Source organism: Esox lucius, chromosome 22 (assembly GCF_011004845.1).
Source record: "Esox lucius isolate fEsoLuc1 chromosome 22, fEsoLuc1.pri, whole genome shotgun sequence".
NCBI lineage: Eukaryota > Metazoa > Chordata > Actinopteri > Esociformes > Esocidae > Esox > Esox lucius.
In genome coordinates this window covers 19,932,700-19,951,823 of record NC_047590.1, presented here as the reverse complement: position 1 = coordinate 19,951,823, position 19,124 = coordinate 19,932,700, and the positions used below count along the sequence as shown (strand labels likewise).

The following is a 19,124-nucleotide window of genomic DNA, read 5'->3' as shown; positions in this document are numbered from 1 at the left end:
ATAGATTGATTATATCAATCAAGTGTGTAAGTGGTAGGGCAACATTTGAAACGTGTGTGCGAGTGCTATGGCAAAAACGTGCACCCCTTTGAGTCCCGAGGACTAGGATTTGGAAACACTGCTCTAGGAAGTTATGTATATTTAAATAATTAATGTCTGCTTTAAATATGAAAACTGAAAAATAAAATATGTGGAATCCGTGAAATATGTGGAACCATTAATGGCCGGGGAAGAAAATAGTGTTTCTGCATCCAAAGATTTGAACCTGTGAATTGTAATCTCTCTACACAATTTTCTAGCTAGCAGTTAATAGGGTGCCAAAGCCAAAAAATTATTGGCATTTATAATTTGACAATTTTACTGGAGTGAATCAGTTTTTCATGAAATGATAAGCATTCTCCCTGTAAATTTTTTTATTCTTCCAATTTTGTTTCCAGGTTTGAGAATAAAGGCCTTTAATTATCCACAACAGACAGTGTATCCTGTCATTTCGTGAGCATCTGGGCTTTGTAGACACAAAAACTGGCACTTGCCCTCAGGCACCACTTAAATTGATATATGGAGTAATATCTGAAGAAAGACATCCAGAAAAATTACATTTAAATTTAGGTAGCTTAATTAGCTTCTCTTAGTTTGGTATAATAAAAAGGAGTCCATGTGTGTCTAAAATACCACACAGCATTGGTTTTGGGCCAGTTGAAGAGGCTTGGTAAATGCACAAAACCAAGTGGAAACTCTGAAAGCTCAGCTTTGCACTAGGTGTCAACTGCTTTTTATTTTGGGCTTATGACTGGTGGATGGACCATGTGAAAGACTTTGGGGGGGGGGGGCAGAGGGAGTTTGAGGAGGGGTATGTATATTAGGGCCAGGGACCCTATCATTTGAAAAGGACATGTTGGAGCTTGGTGCTCTGTGTGCCTAAAGTGGCCCTTGCTCAGCATCTGGGGTCCTCAGAATTGTTTAGTAATGGTTTAGTCTAATGTGAACACCCCTACATATTTATCTTAAATGGAAGTGCCCCTTTTGCTTAAATATCTGGGAAGAAGAACAAGGTTGGGACTTTGAAGAGGCACTCTGTAAACTTAAGGTAAGAACCTAGGTTTCTTAAGGTGCTATTTGATTGATATGAGGTGTAAATATTGTATATAATATAGAATTTGTATATTGTATATATATGTACATTTTATATTTTCAGATGACACCTGGTGTCTGTATAAATTTAGAGAAAATTGTGAGACCTAGCATTATGCATGAACAAGAAAATACAGTTGTACCCAAAGGTATTTTCACCCTTGCACTTCCATCAAATAAGTCCACCAAAGTATTTGTGCTCCTCAATTCTTAATATAACTTGAATATTAAGGAACCTTTGTTTTTGATTCAGAATGTAGCATATACATTTTAAATAAAAATACAGAAATAGCATTGACTGAACTACTAACTCTAATCAATATTTGGTGGGACAGCCTTTAACCAAAATAACTGCAAACAAGTGCTTCCCATACCTATGGATGGGTTTTTTGCCCCTCTGTTCTAGCAGTTTGTCCTATTCTTCTTGTGCAAACTGCTCCAGTTCTCCCAGATTTGGAGGGTTAGTCACAAATGCTTTTTTTCAGATCTCTCCAATGGGATTTAGATCTGGACTAGTTGCTAGCCTTTTCAGAACAATTTTGTCATCAACCATTCTTGGGTGCTTTTGAAGTGTGTTTGTTGTAACTGTCCTTCTGGAAGACTAATGACTTGGAGACTCTGGACAATGACAGTGTAGACCCAGCCTTGTGATACTGGTTTGCTCCAAAATATCTTGGGATTCTTCTGAAGTCATGATTCCATTCACATGTTCAGGTCTCAGGGTCTGAAGCAGCAAAGCAACCTCAAAACATCACTGAACCTTCTCTGAGGTGAAGTTGTTCTTTTTTATCTGAGGGGAATTTGTTATATTTGGTTTTCTGTAAATGGAGACGGTGAGCTTTACCAAAAAGCTCTAATTTGGTTTAATCTGTCCACATGGGTTTGTGGTATATTCATGTGGAAAATTGCAATCAGGGTTCCTTATGTCTCTCTTTCCGCAGTGGGTCCTCTCTGATCTCCTATTATACATCCCCATGTCACTGAGTTGGGACAAAGAGTGCGAGTTGAAACTGTTCTACGTTGTTTCTGAAGGTCAGTTTGAAACTGTATGGCAGTTGATCAAGGTGCTTTCTCCACCATTCAAATAATTACTTGCTGTGATCTTCCATCAAGGTGTCTCTTACAGTCATGTCCATGGAGGTTTGCTACAGTGGCATGGACTTTAAACCTTCTGATAACATTACATAAAGTAGAAACAGGCACATTAAGATCCCTGGAGATGGACATGTAGAGTTGAGGTTGTCCATGCATGGCTACAATCTCACATCAAATCTCAGATTTTTTTCCTTTTCATGCTCACACATAGTGACACAAAACAGGAGAATGATTCCTATTCTTTTTTTTTCAACTGGTTGAATTAATTATATATTTTATATTGCAGGCACCTGCAACTCACCATAGATAACTTCAATTCCAATGTAAAGGAAAATCAGACATAGTTGTTAAATAAGATATTATTTGGGATAACCCTAGCATATTAAAAAAAAAGTTAGTTTTAAATCACTAGCTTGAATGGCACAAGAGATTTGTAATGATAGACATGCAAATGCATGAAGATTTAGGTAATAAAGTAGAAATAGTCAGTCAGGATAGCCTAAACATGTGAAACAAGCTCAAGAGATACTTTCAATATCATAGCCATTATCCATAAAGGGTTAAGAATTTTATTTGGGGGAGCCAAAATGTGAAACAAAGTTGCTTTGGTCTCCCTAGCTTGAACATTTCAGGAGTTACTGTAACAGTTACATTCATGCTAATAATGCAAGTTGCATTAATTAATACAGTCATAGCTGATAGATCTTTAAGCATTTTAAACCAGAATAGCCTAAACATGTGGAACAAAGTTGGTTTGCTGTCTAGCCTGAATTGTTAAATAAATACTGTTTTAGGGTTATTGCCAATTACACAAATGTATGCACATTTTAATGCTTATATGTACTTTGGCTCCCCAAATAACATTTTGATGCTTATCATTGTGTTTAAGTGTTTAGGTTGTAGTAGCCTAAAGATGAGAAATCGTTATTATGCAAATGACACTAATTACAATAATTACAATAGTCTAATTACAATAGTCTATAACCAAATTAGAAAAGTATTAAAGCTTAAGAAACCTTTTTATAGAAACCACTTTTTTCTCATTGACATAGATTCCAATTACAAAATCTCATATTTAGTTTAATTCACCAAGTATCTTATAAATGAATATAAATCTGAATGGAAACAACTCACATTGGGCCAGTCTGAGCATAGTTGGTTTGGAGTTGATAGCTTGAATGACGTAGAAGGTTCATGTCTGTGGTATTTTTTCTCCCATTGAAATGCATTAGGACCCCATAAATAGGACCCTATAAAAACATATACCAAAATGATTTTTACTACCAACCCAAGCTGTGGCAATCTGGACATTTGAAAGTTGGTTCTGTGTTAATAGCTTTCATCATTTATGCTGGACCTGAGCAAGATAAGGCTCACTTACTGGATCCAACACAATTAGTGATGCTCTTTGGCCCGTGGATGTTCATGTTCATAAGTCCATAAATGCTCAGACAGGTATTGCAATTCCTGCTGTGCAATTATCCTAAATAAAATTAAAAGTCCTCTAAATTAATCAGAGGAAAGAGCATAAGCCCACTCCAATTAGCAGCTCTGCTCTCAGCTCAGAAGAAACCGGCTGTGGTGATTGCTATGAAACGTTACTATGAGCCAGCAGAAGAATGTACTTGAATTGGCTGTCATTTCTTATACCACACAGGATTGTAGCTGGTTAGCTAGCAATCAACAAATCTGTCTGTCAAAGAAAGGGAAAGTAAACTCTGAATGCAGGGTATTTAAAAGAGATTCTGTTTGTGACAATATTGCACACATTGCATGGTGTTATTTCACACACCGCTTTTAGGACTGAAGGATGTTGGAGTACTTTCTCAGATGTGATAGGGAAAAAGTGTAGTAAAATGGAATTAACCAAATGGAATTGCTGATTACATGTCAGGTCCTGTCTATGGGGGTGCCTCTAGGCAACTGGGGTGATAGTCAGTGCCTCTTGGCACTTCTGCACTGCAGTTTTAGGTTGTCCCCAATTAGAGGTTGGGGATCTTATTAAAAGGAAAGGTTTGCCATATTTGATCCTGGAGACTTTTTTCAGATTATCTAGTCTAATCCTGGACTGTGGAGACATACTTTTTTGGAATTAATACAGTTTTGAGAGTTAACGATTTTTTAAAAGGAAGCATCTCCCGGCTACAATGAAAGTGAACGGGGCAACGGATAAAGTGTGCAAAACTATACACTGCGTGCACAATTATTAGGCGAATTGTATTGCTCAAGATTTATTTTATTGTTGAACAAACACAATGCTCTCAGTCAATCCAAAATATCATTGAACCTCAAACATGAATGTTTAACAAAGGAAAAGTGGGTTTTGATTTTTCTCAGGAGAATACATAAGTTTGCACTATTATTAGGCAACAATTAGGGTGAAGAATTATTAGGTAACTAAATTGTTTATTCAAAAAATTTTGAGTAAGTGCAACAAATAAGTAACACAAATTGAAAATGAAATACAATTTCTGGCCTTTCAAATATTCAGTGGCCAATATAGCCACCCTTCTTTCCATAATTGCCATGAGCCTTCCATCCATGCAGTTTGTCAGTTTCTTGATCAGTTCACAATCTACTTGTTAAGGCAGCAACCACAGCCTCCCAAATGCTGTTCAAAGAGGTGTATTGCCTTCCCTGACTGTAAATCTCACATTTGAGAAGGGTCTACAAGTTCTCAATTGGATCTAAGTTAGGTAAGAAAGAGGGCCAGCTCATTATTCGGGGATCTTTGAGGCCCTTGCTTGCTAGCCAAGCAGTGGAGTACTTGGATGCATGTAATGGAGCATTGTCCTGCATGAAGATCATGGCCTTCTTGAATGCTGAAGACTTCTTCCTATACCACTGCTAGAAGAAAGTATCTTCCAGAAACTGGCAGTAAGTATGGGAGTTGAGTTTCAGTCCATCTTCAACCTGAAAATGTCCAACTACCTCATCCTTAATGATAACAACCCATACCAGTACCCCTCCTCCATTTTGCTGGCACCTGACTCGAAGTCCATTAGTGATGGCCACAGGCCCAACTGAGGTATTTCTCTATACGTCTATACGATTCAACCTGTGAATCTTATTCAGTGTTCTTCTTTCAGCATTCTTGACCTTGGCCTAGTCACTGATCAGCTTTTACTTCTGGACACTCCAGGTAGGTTGCAGTTCTGGAATATGGTGGCACTGGAGGATAATGGGTTCCTGGTAGCTTCATGTTTAATTATTCTCCAGTCTTTTGCAGTTCATTTGCATTTTTTATTCTCCATGCATTTTCTGCACCCCAGTTGACTATTCGCAACCAAACGTTTTGAGTGTCCAGTGGTCACGCCACAATACAGTGGCGAGAACAAGTATTTGATACACTGCCTATTTTGCAGGTTTTCCTACTTAGAAAGCATCTAGAGGTCTGTAATTTTTGTCATAGGTACACTTCAACTGTGAGAGACGGAATCTAAAACAAAAATCCAGAAAATCACATTGTATGATTTTTTTAATAATTAATTTGCGTTTTATTGCATGACATAAGTATTTGATCACCTACCAACCAGTAAGAATTCCATCTCTCACAGACCTGTTAGTTTTTCTTTAAGAAGCCCTCCTGTTCTCCACTCATTACCTGTATTAACTGCACCTGTTTGAACTTGTTACCTGTATAAAAGACACCTGTCCACACACTCAATCAAACAGACTCCAACCTCTCCACAATGGTCATATTTTCAAAATCAATGGCAAAATTTCACAATTTATGCCAGGGTATGCAAACGTATGAGCACAACTGTAAGTGCAGCATAAGAATTGGAGATCAACATACAAAACATTTGTTCTACTTGGAAGGGGAGTTCGTCAATGCTGTAACCTGAGTCCCACACAGTTTAACATTTATATCAACCAGTTAGCAGTGCAGTTGGACCAGACCCTTAGCACCTGGCCTCCAGCTCCAAAATGAGATTGTTAAATCCCTATTTTATACAGATTACCTAGTTTTTCTTTTACCCACAAAACAGGGGCTGCAACAACAACTAGATTAAAAATGAACAAAATCACTAATCAAACCAAAAATATTATTTAGAACATTGGAACTAAGAAACAAAAACACAGAATAAACTAAGTTGCTCTTGGGCCCAAAACAAAGATTATGAATTGGCTGAATATTTTTTTACTATTAAATATGTGAAGCAGAGACAGCTCCTTACAAAGTACAGACTCAGTGACCACACCCTAGCAATTGATAAAGGGAGACATAAATAATCCTGGTTACCAAAATAGTCCAGAGTATGTGTTCACTGTATGACAGGTGAGGTAGAGACAGAGAAGCACTTTCTCCTAAAATGTGACAATACACCCCCATAAGAGAGAAATACTTTGAATAATTCTGTAATTGAATACCACATTTTAAAGAATTGGACTAAAAACTAAATAGAAAATTGTTCTGGGAGTCACTTCAGTGCAACTATCTTCCACTCCAACACCCCGAACCACTGCAGCAGAACAATCAAGTAGAATGCAACCTTGACTCTTTGATGGTAGTTGATAGGAACTCTTTTAGGAGTAAGTACAGGGATAAAATTATCTTGGCACAATTAACAGTTTATTTGCAAATAGAGAGACGCGTCAAAAGCTTACAGAATAAACCTCTGAGGAATCTCTAAGGAAAATACATGAACAGTCAGTAATTATTACAGTTAAAAGGGGTGTGGTAAGATACTGCCCAGCTGTCAACAATACATAGGTAATACCTAAAGGGCGTGCTGTCCGCCCCCCTCCTTATCCCAAGGACCTAAGGACACTGTAGTTGACCTATTCAACTCTGAAGGGACACACACCATCTGGACAAAGGACAGATACAGTGATGGTTTTGACAGATTGATGAGTACCCCATGATCTACAGATACCATTCAATGATGACCATTAACAAATACCAGATCTCCCTCTCCTACATTCCTTTTCTTATCTAAACATAGGTACTCAGTACTTTTAACTAGTAACTCATTTATAGATTTAAGTATACAGTGAGGAAAAATATTATTTCATCCCTTGCTGATTTTGTGTGTTTGCCCACTGACAAAGAAATTATCAGTCTATAATTTTAATGGTAGGTTTATTTGACCAGTGACAGACAGAATAACAACAAAAAAAATCCAGAAAAACGCATGTCAAAAATGTTATAAATTCATTTGTATTTTAATGAGTGGAATAAGCATTCGACCCCTCTGTAAAACATGACTTAGTACTTGGTGGCAAAATCCTTGTTGGCAATCACAGAGGTCAGACGCTTTCTTGTAGTTGGCCACCATGTTTGCACACATCTCAGAAGGGATTTTGCCTCACTCCTGTTTGCAGATCTTCTCCAAGTCATTAAGGTTTTGAGGCTGACGTTTGGCAACTCAAACCTTAAGTTCCCTCCACAGATTTTCTATGGGATTAAGTTCTGGAGACTGGCTAGGTCACTCCAGGACCTTAAAGTGCTTCTTCTTGAGCCACTCCTTTGTTGGCTTGGCCGTGTGTTTTGGGTCATTGTCATGCTTGAATACCCATCCACGACCCATTTTCAATGCCCTGGCTGAGGGTAGGAGGTTCTCACCCAAGATTTGATGCACATGGCCCCGTCCATCGTCCCTTTGATGCGGTGAAGTGGTCCTGTCCCCTTAGCAGAAAAATACCCCCAAAGCATATGTTTCCACCCCCAACTCACAGCATACTGGGTCCATAGCATGATTTTTTCGCTGTGAAAAACCTTATATTGAGCCTCCTATCGAGCCTCTTGTAACAGTCCGTCCTTGCGCTTAGGTGTCCGCCACGCACCCTAGATCAGCAACTGTCTGATCTCTGCAAACCATGGCACCTCTGGGTGCCAGAATCAGCGACAACCTCTCGGAACTCACTCCCGCCCAAAGGGGGAGAATGTACCCTGCTGGGGGAAATGCATAAAGGAGAGCCTTTGGCCACAGAACGTGAAGGCATCCACTCACAACAGCGAATCGTTCTTCTCTCTCAGGGAGAACCACAGGGGAAACTGAGTGTTCTCTCTGGATGCAAACAGGTCCAGCTCTTCTGACCCAAACTGGTTCTACAACGCGTAAACAATGTCCGGTTGTAGCATCTACTTGTCGTTTTCGAGGACCCCCTCGAGACGTGAGATCTGCTCCCACATTGAGGTAGCCCAGAATATGCAAAGCCTTCAACAAGTGCAGGTGCTCGTGTGCACATCTCCACAATTCCTCCGCCAAATGATGAAGTACAAGAGATCTGACTCCGCCTTTGCAATTGACATAGGCCACAGTCATTCTGTTATCTGACCACACCAATATATTGCGACCCCAAATCATAGCCGGGGAGTGGCGCAGTACCAACAGGACCGCTTTTAGATTTTGGGCATTGAAGTGAACCACTGACAGAGGAAACACCCTGCCTAACGCTGGGGTGAGTGCGAAAGGTCAGAAGACATTCAGGCTAGACGCAGTCGACTGCTTTGGCACTGGCACAATGGTTGCGGTCTTGAAGCACTTGGAACAACCGGCTGGACCAGTGACAGGTTGAAAATGTCAGTCAAGACATTGGCCAGCTATCCAGCACATGCTCCGAGCAAAATTGAGAACCTGAACATGGATTTAGATGTTCATTCACTATAAACTATAGCTGACATAAGAAATTATTCTCAGTTTATATAATGGAATGACCACTGTTAAATACAAATGCAATGTGGGCAACATAACGTTTGTTAAAGGAATTAGTGTACTCTAGTGAGTTCCAAAGTGTACTCATGAGTGCTTCCCTATGCACTTTATTTTAGTGCATTCCGTAGTAATTTGTTGTTTATATAGCTCTGAAGGGGCAGAAGCGTGTTTATTCAGATTGAACTTTTGTTTGCCTGGAAATAATGGAGGATGATTTGGGATCGAACTTTGGTTGTGCAACAGGCAAAAGATTCCAGAAAAACATAACAGCAACCATGGTGGTTGGTTATATGCGAGGGTAATGATGTAGTCGAAATAGTAAACTGCTTCCTAAGGCTGAATTGCGCAGCTCAACTTTCTGCTGCACAAATCGCTTCTCAACGCTACATATAGATTTGAAATTAATGGAAGGTGGGCGCATTTCTTTGGTAGGTTTTATCATGCCCTTTATCTGGGAGAGCTGGTGCTGCCATCTATGCATCCTTCATTGCCACTTCCTACTGGAGAAAAGGAACCATACCATACCATCTTCTTCCGCTTCATCCGGGGCCGGGTCGCGGGGGCAGCAGTCTAAGCAGGGATGCCCAGACCTCCCTCTCCCCACACACTTCCTCTAGCTCTTCCGGGGGGACACTGAGGCGTTCCCAGGCCAGCCGGGAGACATAGTCCCTCCAGCGTGTCCTAGGTCTTCCCCGGGGTCTCCTCCCGGTGGGACGGGACCGGAACACCTTCCCAGGAAGGCGTTCCGGAGGCATCCGAAAAAGATGCCCAAGCCACCTCAGCTGACCCCTCTCGATGTGGAGGAGCAGCGGCTCTACTCTGAGCTCCTCCCGGGTGACCGAGCTTCTCACCCTATCTCTAAGGGATACCACCCTGCAGAGAAAGCTCATTTCGGCCGCCTGTATCCGGGATCTTGTCCTTTCGGTCATGACCCAAAGCTCATGACCATAGGTGAGAGTAGGAACGTAGATTGACTGGTAAATCGAGAGCTTCGCCTTGCGGCTCAGCTCTTTCTTCACCACGACAGACCGATACATCGACTGCATTACTGCAGAAGCTGCACCGATCCGTCTGTCAATCTCCCGTTCCATCCTTCCCTCACTCGTGAACAAGACCCCTAGATACTTAAACTCCTCCACTTGAGGCAGGCACTCTCCACCAACCTGAAGTGGGCAAGCCACCCTTTTCCGACTGAGGACCATGGCCTCGGATTTGGAGGTACTGATTTTCATCCCCACCGCTTCACACTCGGCTGCAAACCGTCCCAGCGCATGCTGAAGGTCCTGGTTAGAAGGGGCCAACACGACAACATCATCTGCAAAGAGCAGAGACGAAATTGTGTGGTCCCCAAACCTGACACCCTCCGGCCCCTGGCTGCGCCTAGAAATTCTGTCCATAAAAATTACGAACAGAACCGGTGACAAAGGGCAGCCCTGCCAGAGTCCAACATGCACTGGGAACAAGTCTGACTTACTGCCGGCAATGCGGACCAAGCTCCTGCTTCGGTTGTACAGGGACCTGACAGCCCTTAGCAAAGGACCCAGGACCCCATATTCCCCAAGCACCCTCCACAAGATGCCGCGAGGGACACAGTCAAATGACTTCTCCAAATCCACAAAACACATGTGGATTGGTTGGGCAAACTCCCATGAACCCTCCAACACCCCGTAGAGGGTATAGAGCTGGTCCAGTGTTCCACGGCCCGGACGAAAACCACACTGTTCCTCCTGAATCCGAGGTTCTACTATCGGCCGTATTCTCCTCTCCAGAACCCTGGCATAGACTTTCCCGGGGAGGCTGAGAAGTGTGATCCCCCTATAGTTGGAACACACCCTCCGGTCCCCCTTCTTAAAAAGAGGGACCACCACCCCGGTCTGCCATCCCAGAGGCACTGTCCCCGACCGCCACGCGATGTTGCACAGGCGTGTCAACCAAGACAGCCCCACAACATCCAGAGACTTGAGGTACTCAGGGCGGATCTCATCCACCCCCGGTGCCTTGCCACTGAGGAGTTTCTTGACCACCTCAGTGACTTCAGCCCGGGTGATGGACGAGTCCACCTCTGAGCCCTCATCCTCTGCTTCCTCAATGGAAGAAGTGACAGCGGGATTGAGGAGATCCTCGAAGTACTCCTTCCACCGCCCGACGACATCCTCAGTTGAGGTCAACAGCTGCCCACCTCTACTGTAAACAGCGTTGGTAGGGCACTGTTTCCCTCTCCTGAGGCGCCGGATGGTTTGCCAGAATCTCTTCGAGGCCAGCCGATAGTCCTTCTCCATGGCCTCACCGAACTCCTCCCAGGCCCGAGTTTTTGCTTCCACAACCACCCGGGCTGCAGCCCGCTTGGCCTGTCGGTACCCGTCAGCTGCGTCAGGAGTCCCACAAGCCAACCAGGCCTGATAGGACTCCTTCTTCAGCTTGACGGCATCCCTTACTTCCGGTGTCCACCACCGGGTTCGGGGATTGCCGCCTCGACAGGCACCGGAGACCTTACGGCCACAGCTCCGAGCGGCCGCTTCGACAATGGCGGTGGAGAACATGGTCCACTCGGACTCAATATCTCCAGCCTCCCTCGGGATCCAGTCGAAGCTCTGCCGGAGGTGGGAGTTAAAGATCTACCTGACAGGAGACTCGGCCAGACGTTCCCAGCAGACCCTTACAGTACGCTTGGGCCTGCCGAGTCTGTCCAGCTTTATCAGTGCTTATTTTTCTTCTCTTAATTATTATTTTGATATGTTTTGTAATTTGGAGCAATTAACAACAAGAAGTAGAATAAGAGATTAATTATGGTGATCAGTTGACAGCTCCGCCCCTCTCTTCACCCGAGTGTCCAAGACATACGACCGCAGGTCAGATGAGATGACAACAAAGTCGATCATCGACCTGCGGCCTAGGGTGTCCTGGTGCCACGTGCACTGATGGACACCTTTATGCTTGAACATGGTGTTCGTTATGGACAAACTGTGACTAGCACAGAAGTCCAATAACTGAACACCACTCGGGTTCAGATCAGGGGGGCCGTTCCTCCCAATCACACCCCTCCAGGTGTCACTGTCGTTGCCCACGTGGGCGTTGAAGTCCCCCAGTAGAACAATAGAGTCCCCAGTCGGAGCACTTTCCCAGAGACTCCAAGAAGGTCGGGTACTCTGCACTGCCGTTCGGCCCGTAGGCACAAACAACAGTGAGAGACCTATCCCCGACCCGTATGCGCAGGGAAACGACCCTCTCGTTCACCGGGGTAAACTCCAACACATGGCGGCAGAGCTGGGGAGCTATAAGCAAACCCACACCAGCCCGCCGCCTCTCACCATGGGCAACTCCAGAGTGGTGAAGAGTCCATCCTCTCTCAAGGAGTGTGGTTCCAGAGCCCAAGCCGTGCGTAGAGGTGATCCCGAGTACCTCTAATCGGAACCTCTCAACCTCACGCACTAACTCAGGCTCCTTCCCCGCCAGCAAGGTGACATTCCACGTCCCTAGAGCTAGTTTCCGTGTCCAGAGATCGGGTTGCCTAGGCCCCTGCCTTCGACTGCCGCCCGATCCTCTTCGCACCGGCCCCTTATGGTCCCTCCTGTGGGTGGTGAGCCCACGGGAGGGCGGCCCCACGTCGCCCGTTCGGGCTGAGCCCGGCCGGGCCCCATGGGGGAAGGCCCGGCCACCAGGCGCTCGCATACGAGCCCCAACCCCGGGCCTGGCTCCAGGGTGGGGCCCCGGCTGCGCCATACCGGGTGACGTCACGGTACTCATAATGTTGTTCTTCATTAAGGGGGGTTTGAACCTACCTAACACTACCTAAAAGTACATAGGTTATACTGAGGGAAATTGAGTAACGTGTTATTTATGTGAAAATTAACTAGTAAGGGATTACTTAAATTAAATAATGTGTTACATTACTTGTTACCTTTAAAAAGCAGTCTGAATACTCGTTACCAGCAACTCTAACCACCCTGTGCTGTTTTTAATGGGCTGAATGCCAGTTGGAACACTCCTTTGATGGAGAGTGGGGGGTTACGGAGGGCGGCAGAGTTTGAAATGACCTATGACTCAAGGTTGTCTAAAATATCATAATAAATAAATCTGAAAAAGGAAAGTTTTCCAGAAGAAAATATTTTGCTAAGATAGCAAAATAGTTTCCTCTGGAAAATGTTCTTGCTGTGGGGGGAATGTTGTTGGCCCGGGGGGTGGGTGTCGCAAACATTAGCCTCCTGACATAGACCTACAAACCATGTCCAAGTGCTAAATTATTACCAAGGCCCTATTATAAACCTCCACTAATCTCTTCTTTCCTTTCCCCTCTTTCCTCTTTTCCTATTCCCTCCTCTCCATCTATTCTCTCCTCTACCCTCCCCTCCATCTCTTTCCTTCCTCACTTCCTCTTCCATTATCTCCACCTCTTCTTTCCTCTCCTTCCTGCTCTGTCCTATCCTCTGTTCCACATTGGTCTACTCTCTCTTCTTCCATGTCCCCTGCTGGCTCTCTACTTTCTGTACCATTCTGTCCCTCACTATCAAGACTCTTCCCTGCTTACTAAAGTTATTCATACACTCCTTATTAAAAAACACAGAGCATTACCTTTAAGAGATAATATGGTTATTCAGGTTCAAGTAAATACATCATTTAATTAAACTTCAAACTAAAGTTGCCTGACACTCTTGTTCCTGCTTCTCCTTTCTCTTCTGTTGCAACGGCTTAAACTATTTACTCTGAAGAAAAATCACATTGAAAACTGACACATTTACGTTAATGTTGGATGAACAACTAGCTAGCATGGCAAAATAGTAGGCAACTGTAAGTGTTAGTGAGCCAAACTTGCTTTACCTAACATCTGTGTTTCTCAAAACATGTCAATATAACTGGGGATACAATTATGGCAGCAATATTGATAGCTATAAGTTGAGAATAATTTGTGTTGTAACTGAGTAGTTAGCTAATTAACGCAGCCACACAAACAAACGACTGGTACCGGTAGCGTGTGTTCCTCTGGTGACTGGCCTGTTCTCTCTATAATACATGTTCCTCATCATTTGTTTCGCGTAGGGAGAACGCAAGTTATTCTGAACGTGGTAAGGGCGTCTATGTTCCTGGTTCAGCTCTTTGACTACTATGACAGTGTGATCTGCATTTCTCAAATTGCATGCAGAAAATAGCTCAATGTTCAAAATACCCGTAAGAACTGTTTTGTATCCTGGCAAATTATGTGTACGTTAACTAACAAAATGTTTTGTTGTTTATCTTTTTTTTCTTGATGTAGCGGGAAGGATTTTTAAAATAAACACAACAGAATCACTGCTTATCCATATCATTTCCACTTTTTAATGTTCTGAAATCTTGAGCAATAACTTACTATCTAGCCAACTGCGCTGCATTGCCTCCAATTGAGGACCCTATTTAAGTTGCCCTTGTTTTGCTTTCAGTTGTGTTAGCGTTATGTGCTTTAGTTCATGGTTTGCCTCTCCTTTTGTTGTTTTCTGTTCATGTTTATAAAGGAGAACATTAAAAGGATGATTCCCTTAAACTCTGTACCTGTGTCCTGCCTCCTAAACTGTCAGAGTCTGTCAGAAGTTGGATGAAGAGGATGAGGACGGGTTCACCACTCTGTGAAAGACTAGTGCAACAATTTAAGAATAACATTTCTCAATGTAAATTTGCAAAGAGTTTGGGGATCTTATCATCTACAGTACATAATATCATTAATAAATTCTGAGATTCCGGAGGAATCTCTGTAGGCAAGGGAAAAGGCAGAAAAAACAATACTGAATGGCTGTGATCTTTGACCCCTCAGGTGGCGCTGCATTAAAAACATAAACAATGCTGTAGTGGAAATCACTGCATGGGCTCAGAAACACTTCTGAAAACCATTGTCTGTGAACACAATAGGTCACTGCATCCACAAATGCAAGTTAAAACTCTACCATGCAAAGAAGAAACCATACATAAACAAGATCCAGAACCGCCGCCACCTTTTCTGGGTCCAAGGTCATTTAAGATACTGAGGCGGGGTGCAAAACTGTCCTGTGGTCTGACAAATACAAATTTGAAAGAATCATGGATGCCGTGTCCTCCGGACCAAAGATGAGAGGGACCATCTGGCTTGTTATCAGCACACAGTACAAAATCCAGCATCCGTGATGGTATGGGGGTGCATTAGTCCTCATGGCATGGGTAACTTGCACATATGTGAAGGCACCATTAATGCTAAAAAATATATACAGGTTTTGGAACAACATATGCTGACATCCAGACAACATCTTTTTCAGGGAAGGTCTTGCTTATTTCAGCAAGACAATGCCAAACCACATCCTGCATGTATTACAACTGCACGGCTCCATAGTAAGAGTCTGAGTGCTTAACTGGCCTACCTGAAGTCCAGACCTGTCACCCATCCTATATTTTCTGTTTACTTTTGTTTTACACGCAAACAAAAACAGTGAGCACAGCAAATGAAAACAGGGAGAGGCACAGCACACAGGAAGGGAGACACCACCACCTTCAGCTCTCAGCCACTAAAAATGGGGGGAAAATGGGAAACACACAAATAAAGGGGGTTCACTCGTCAACAATAAAGTCAAAACAATATTAAACAAATGAAAAGAGCAAACTGAAAGAAACCAACTTCATCCACTCTTCATGTAGGTGGGCTAACCCACAACATTCATACACTTAAGACCTGAGGCCTACATATCAACGGCCCCACAGCTACAACAGCGGATGGTTGGATCATGTGCCTCAACAATAGACCACAGTTCAAATAGTAGTCTATATTAACATCATGCGTAGGCAAAAAAGACAGCAGGTGGTTGAGATGCTCAACGGCTAATAAGAATCTCTGACAGCTTCAGTCCAATCCCTAATGTTTGCACAAAACAAAAGTTAACACCAAATAAACCTAAAGAAATAGCTCTCACCACATTTAGCCCACTTACCGTTCACACAGGGTTTGAGTCGCTCCAGAAGGAAGACGCTCCGAAAATGCAACTTGCACAGACAACTATCAGTGCTACTCGCTTTTCATTACTGTGTTAATTCAGCAAGGAGGGGAGGGGGGATGAACCTGCCAGCCGAAGATCTACAAACATTTAACACAGTAAAATAACAGCCGCAAATGATTAACAAAATTGAGCACAGAGGCAGCCAAACCATCACCTTACCAGAGACTCGAGCAGACAAATCACAGCAGTCACAAACCAGAAGTGCAACATGCTCCAGTCACCAGCGAGCAAGAACGGCAGTGGGAGGACTACTAGCTGTTTTTATACGGGGCTCCACCATTGTGATTGGCCAAAAACGCACATGTAGTTATGAGCTAACACACATACTGCTACATATATTTGCTGTTTACTTTCTGCTTCTTGTTCTCAGGACCTCAATTCTCTACTCAAGATCATCATTTAGCCTCTCCCTGTATCTCAGAATTCACTCTGCTCTCAACATCTCGCTGTCTCCAACAGACAAAAAGTAAAAAAGTCAGTCAGATTCAACATCCATCAACTTACCCAGCATTATAATTATGTGTGTGTGTGTACATAACTAATTCACTTATTAGAATGCACTGGCTACTAAGATATGTGGTTGCTTCACCTAGCTTTCTAAATTTGTATGCAGTTACTGTTGAATATTGACTCCTTCACTGGATGTTGACCACTATATCAAAATATAACTCTAAGGGGGATAACTGAGGGGATTAAATTATTTGTATTTCTTTCATAAATTATGAAATGAAATACATTACTCTCCTCTCTCTTTCTCAGGCTCCTGTCTTTCTATCATAAGCTACGGTACCATCCTCCACAACTCTTTCAAGCCCTCACAAGTTTGACCCTGTGTTGTAACTCCCTGCATCCTATCATGTCCAATATTAATCTTGAAGAGGAAAAAGCCAAGCTGAAGCAGGTTGGGGTGACGGCACTGAAGTGTATGTCTGTCATATCCTCAGAATTGGCTGTGATCCACCCGATCTTTGGTGTTGCAGGCAGTCTGATACGATTGGTGCTTCACCAGGTAGACGATGAAGAGATCCAGGATCTGAAGAGTGAGTTTGCGTCTGTGAACAGGAAACTGGATGAGCTTTCTGCGCAAAACAACAGTACTCTGCAAAATATCAAGGTGGTCACAACGGAATGCCAGTATTGGCAATTGGAGCAGAATTTGCACAGCCAGTACTGTGCGTTCATGAATATGGTGAATGCCCGTCCTGAGCACATAGAGAGCAAGAAGGAGGATTTCAAAAAACGTTATGCTCAGGACATGGATGACCAGAACCTACACACACTCTACGACAGCGTGGTGGGCACTGGCAAAGCATTCAGTGAGCCCATCCTGAAGGTGTACCTGGAGCACTCAAAGAGAAACCACCATGTCATGAAGATGCTGATCATACGTCTCAACCAACTGTTCTGCATTGCCTTGACCTCCTTCATGGGCCACAGAACCATCTTGATGGAGGGCAAAGACCAAAAGGAAATCTGGAAGTATGAGGAGAGCCTCATTAAGGAGTGGGAAAAAAAGATGGATGATGTGCAGAAGAGCATGCAGAAAGCCCTCATGGAGTGTAGTAAATAGGAGGGGGTGTTGAGCAGGGGTGGGCTTGGTGGGCCAAAATATTAGTTGTTTTGATTCAAAGCAAATTTTACACATCCAGCTAAATAAAATAATCAAGCTAAAATAATTTTCAAGCTAATTGTCTTTATTTCTATATACTTCAGCATCACTTACAATATGCCATTTTCATATAACATATGAGTGAGAGTGTTGTATGAATTCAGGGGAGCACATAACGCTAAATGGGCTAATTTGGTGACATAACAGAAGTAGCTGCTAGCAATCAAATTCAATAAATCAAAATTATTTCAAAAGTCATAGTCACAAACTGCTTTTACAGATACCCAGCTTGAAACCTCAGAGAGCAAGCAACAAGAGGGTTGAGCACAGTGGCTAGGAAACTCGCACATATTTCACTATGCACGATGTTATTGTTTCACTCTTTGCAAGTATTCATAGTAAAAAAAGCAACCATAGCTGTTACAAAAAACATAATGCAGTTTATTTTAAAAGCTGAATTATGACATTTTCGTAAATGCAAATCATCTTGTTGTGCCACTGGAAGATTCTTAGAAAAGGAAATGCCTAAATGGTCTATTCAAGTGACCCTTTGCCCTCATATTCTTTGGCTATTTACACTGTTTTGTCCACATTTCTTTTTTTTTGCTTCAATAACTTGAAGTCAGCTGTCTCGCTGGCGGAACTGCATAACATCACATTCTGTTATAGTTCCTTGTGTGTTTTTGCTAGCAACATAATTGTTTTCCCACTGTGTCCAACTTGTGAAGCTGCCCTTAAGTGGCATATTGCAAAACAACAATGCATCAACTTGCTAACTTTTGTACACGTTCTGGAAAAGACAGAAGATGGCAAAAGATAATTCGGCAAAAAACCCACCACACACACACACAAAACATGCATATACAGAGAAAAAACTGAGTGTAGTTTTAAACATCAGTTTGGGGATTTTAAAAACAATATAAAAAGGCAATGTGTACATGTGCTTTCTCTTTTATCTCAGTTATTATTTGAACATTTATACTATCCATCCATCCATCCATTTTCTTATCCGGGGCCGGGTCGCCGGGGCAGCAGTCTAAGCAGAGATGCCCAGACTTCCCTCTCCCTAGACACTTTCTCTAGCTCTTCCGGGGGGACACAGAGGCGTTCCCAGGCCAGCCGGGAGATATAGTCCCTCCAGCGTGTCCTAGGTCTTCCCCGGGGTCTCCTCCCGGTGGGACGGGCCTGGAACACCTTCCCGGGAAGGCGTTCAGGAGGCATCCGGAACAGATGCCCAAGCCACCTCAGCTGACCCCTCTCGATGTGGAGGAGCAGCGGTGATCTCTAAGGGATCGCCCAGCCACCCTGCGGAGAAAGCTCATTTCGGCCGCCTGTATCCGGGATCTTGTCCTTTTGGTCATGACCCAAAGCTCATGACCATAGGTGAGAGTAGGAACGTAGATTGACCGGTAAATCGAGAGCTTCGCCTTGCGGCTCAGCTCTTTCTTTACCACGACAGACCGATACGTCGACCGCATTACTGCAGAAGCTGCACCGATCCGTCTGTCAAACTCCCGTTCCATCCTTCCCTCACTTGTGAACAAGACCCCTAGATACTTAAACTCCTCCACTTGAGGCAAGAACTCTCCACCAACCTGAAGCCGGCAAGCCACCCTTTTCCTACTGAGGACCATGGCCTCG

General features: G+C 43.4%; 1 protein-coding gene across 8 annotated transcripts; it reads left to right on the top strand.

Moving 5' to 3' along the window:
• Positions 1 to 1,045: 1,045 nt before the first annotated feature.
• On the top strand, positions 1,046 to 17,537 carry LOC105009033 (protein rapunzel). 8 transcript variants are annotated; one of them, XR_002195886.2, is made up of 6 exons: positions 1,071 to 1,087; positions 1,846 to 1,901; positions 2,073 to 2,163; positions 16,245 to 16,348; positions 16,634 to 16,775; positions 16,855 to 16,944. XR_002195886.2 is itself a non-coding variant. In XM_020042113.3 (5 exons), exon 5 carries the CDS (start codon positions 16,731 to 16,733, stop codon positions 17,442 to 17,444), a length of 714 nt encoding a protein of 237 aa, XP_019897672.2. In that variant the 5' UTR covers positions 1,071 to 1,087; positions 1,846 to 1,901; positions 2,073 to 2,163; positions 16,245 to 16,340; positions 16,634 to 16,730; the 3' UTR covers positions 17,445 to 17,537. The 8 variants fall into 8 exon arrangements, 7 of the variants coding, with proteins under 7 accessions (XP_010866730.2, XP_010866731.2, XP_019897672.2 ...); XM_020042113.3 differs by having other exon boundaries at positions 16,245 to 16,340; positions 16,634 to 17,537; XM_029116519.2 differs by having other exon boundaries at positions 16,634 to 17,537.
• Positions 17,538 to 19,124: the final 1,587 nt, after the last annotated feature.

Excerpts from the sequence above, each read along its gene's own strand:
- LOC105009033 (XM_010868428.3), top strand. The coding sequence starts at position 16,731 with ATGTCCAATATTAATCTTGAAGAGGAAAAAGCCAAGCTGAAGCAGGTT.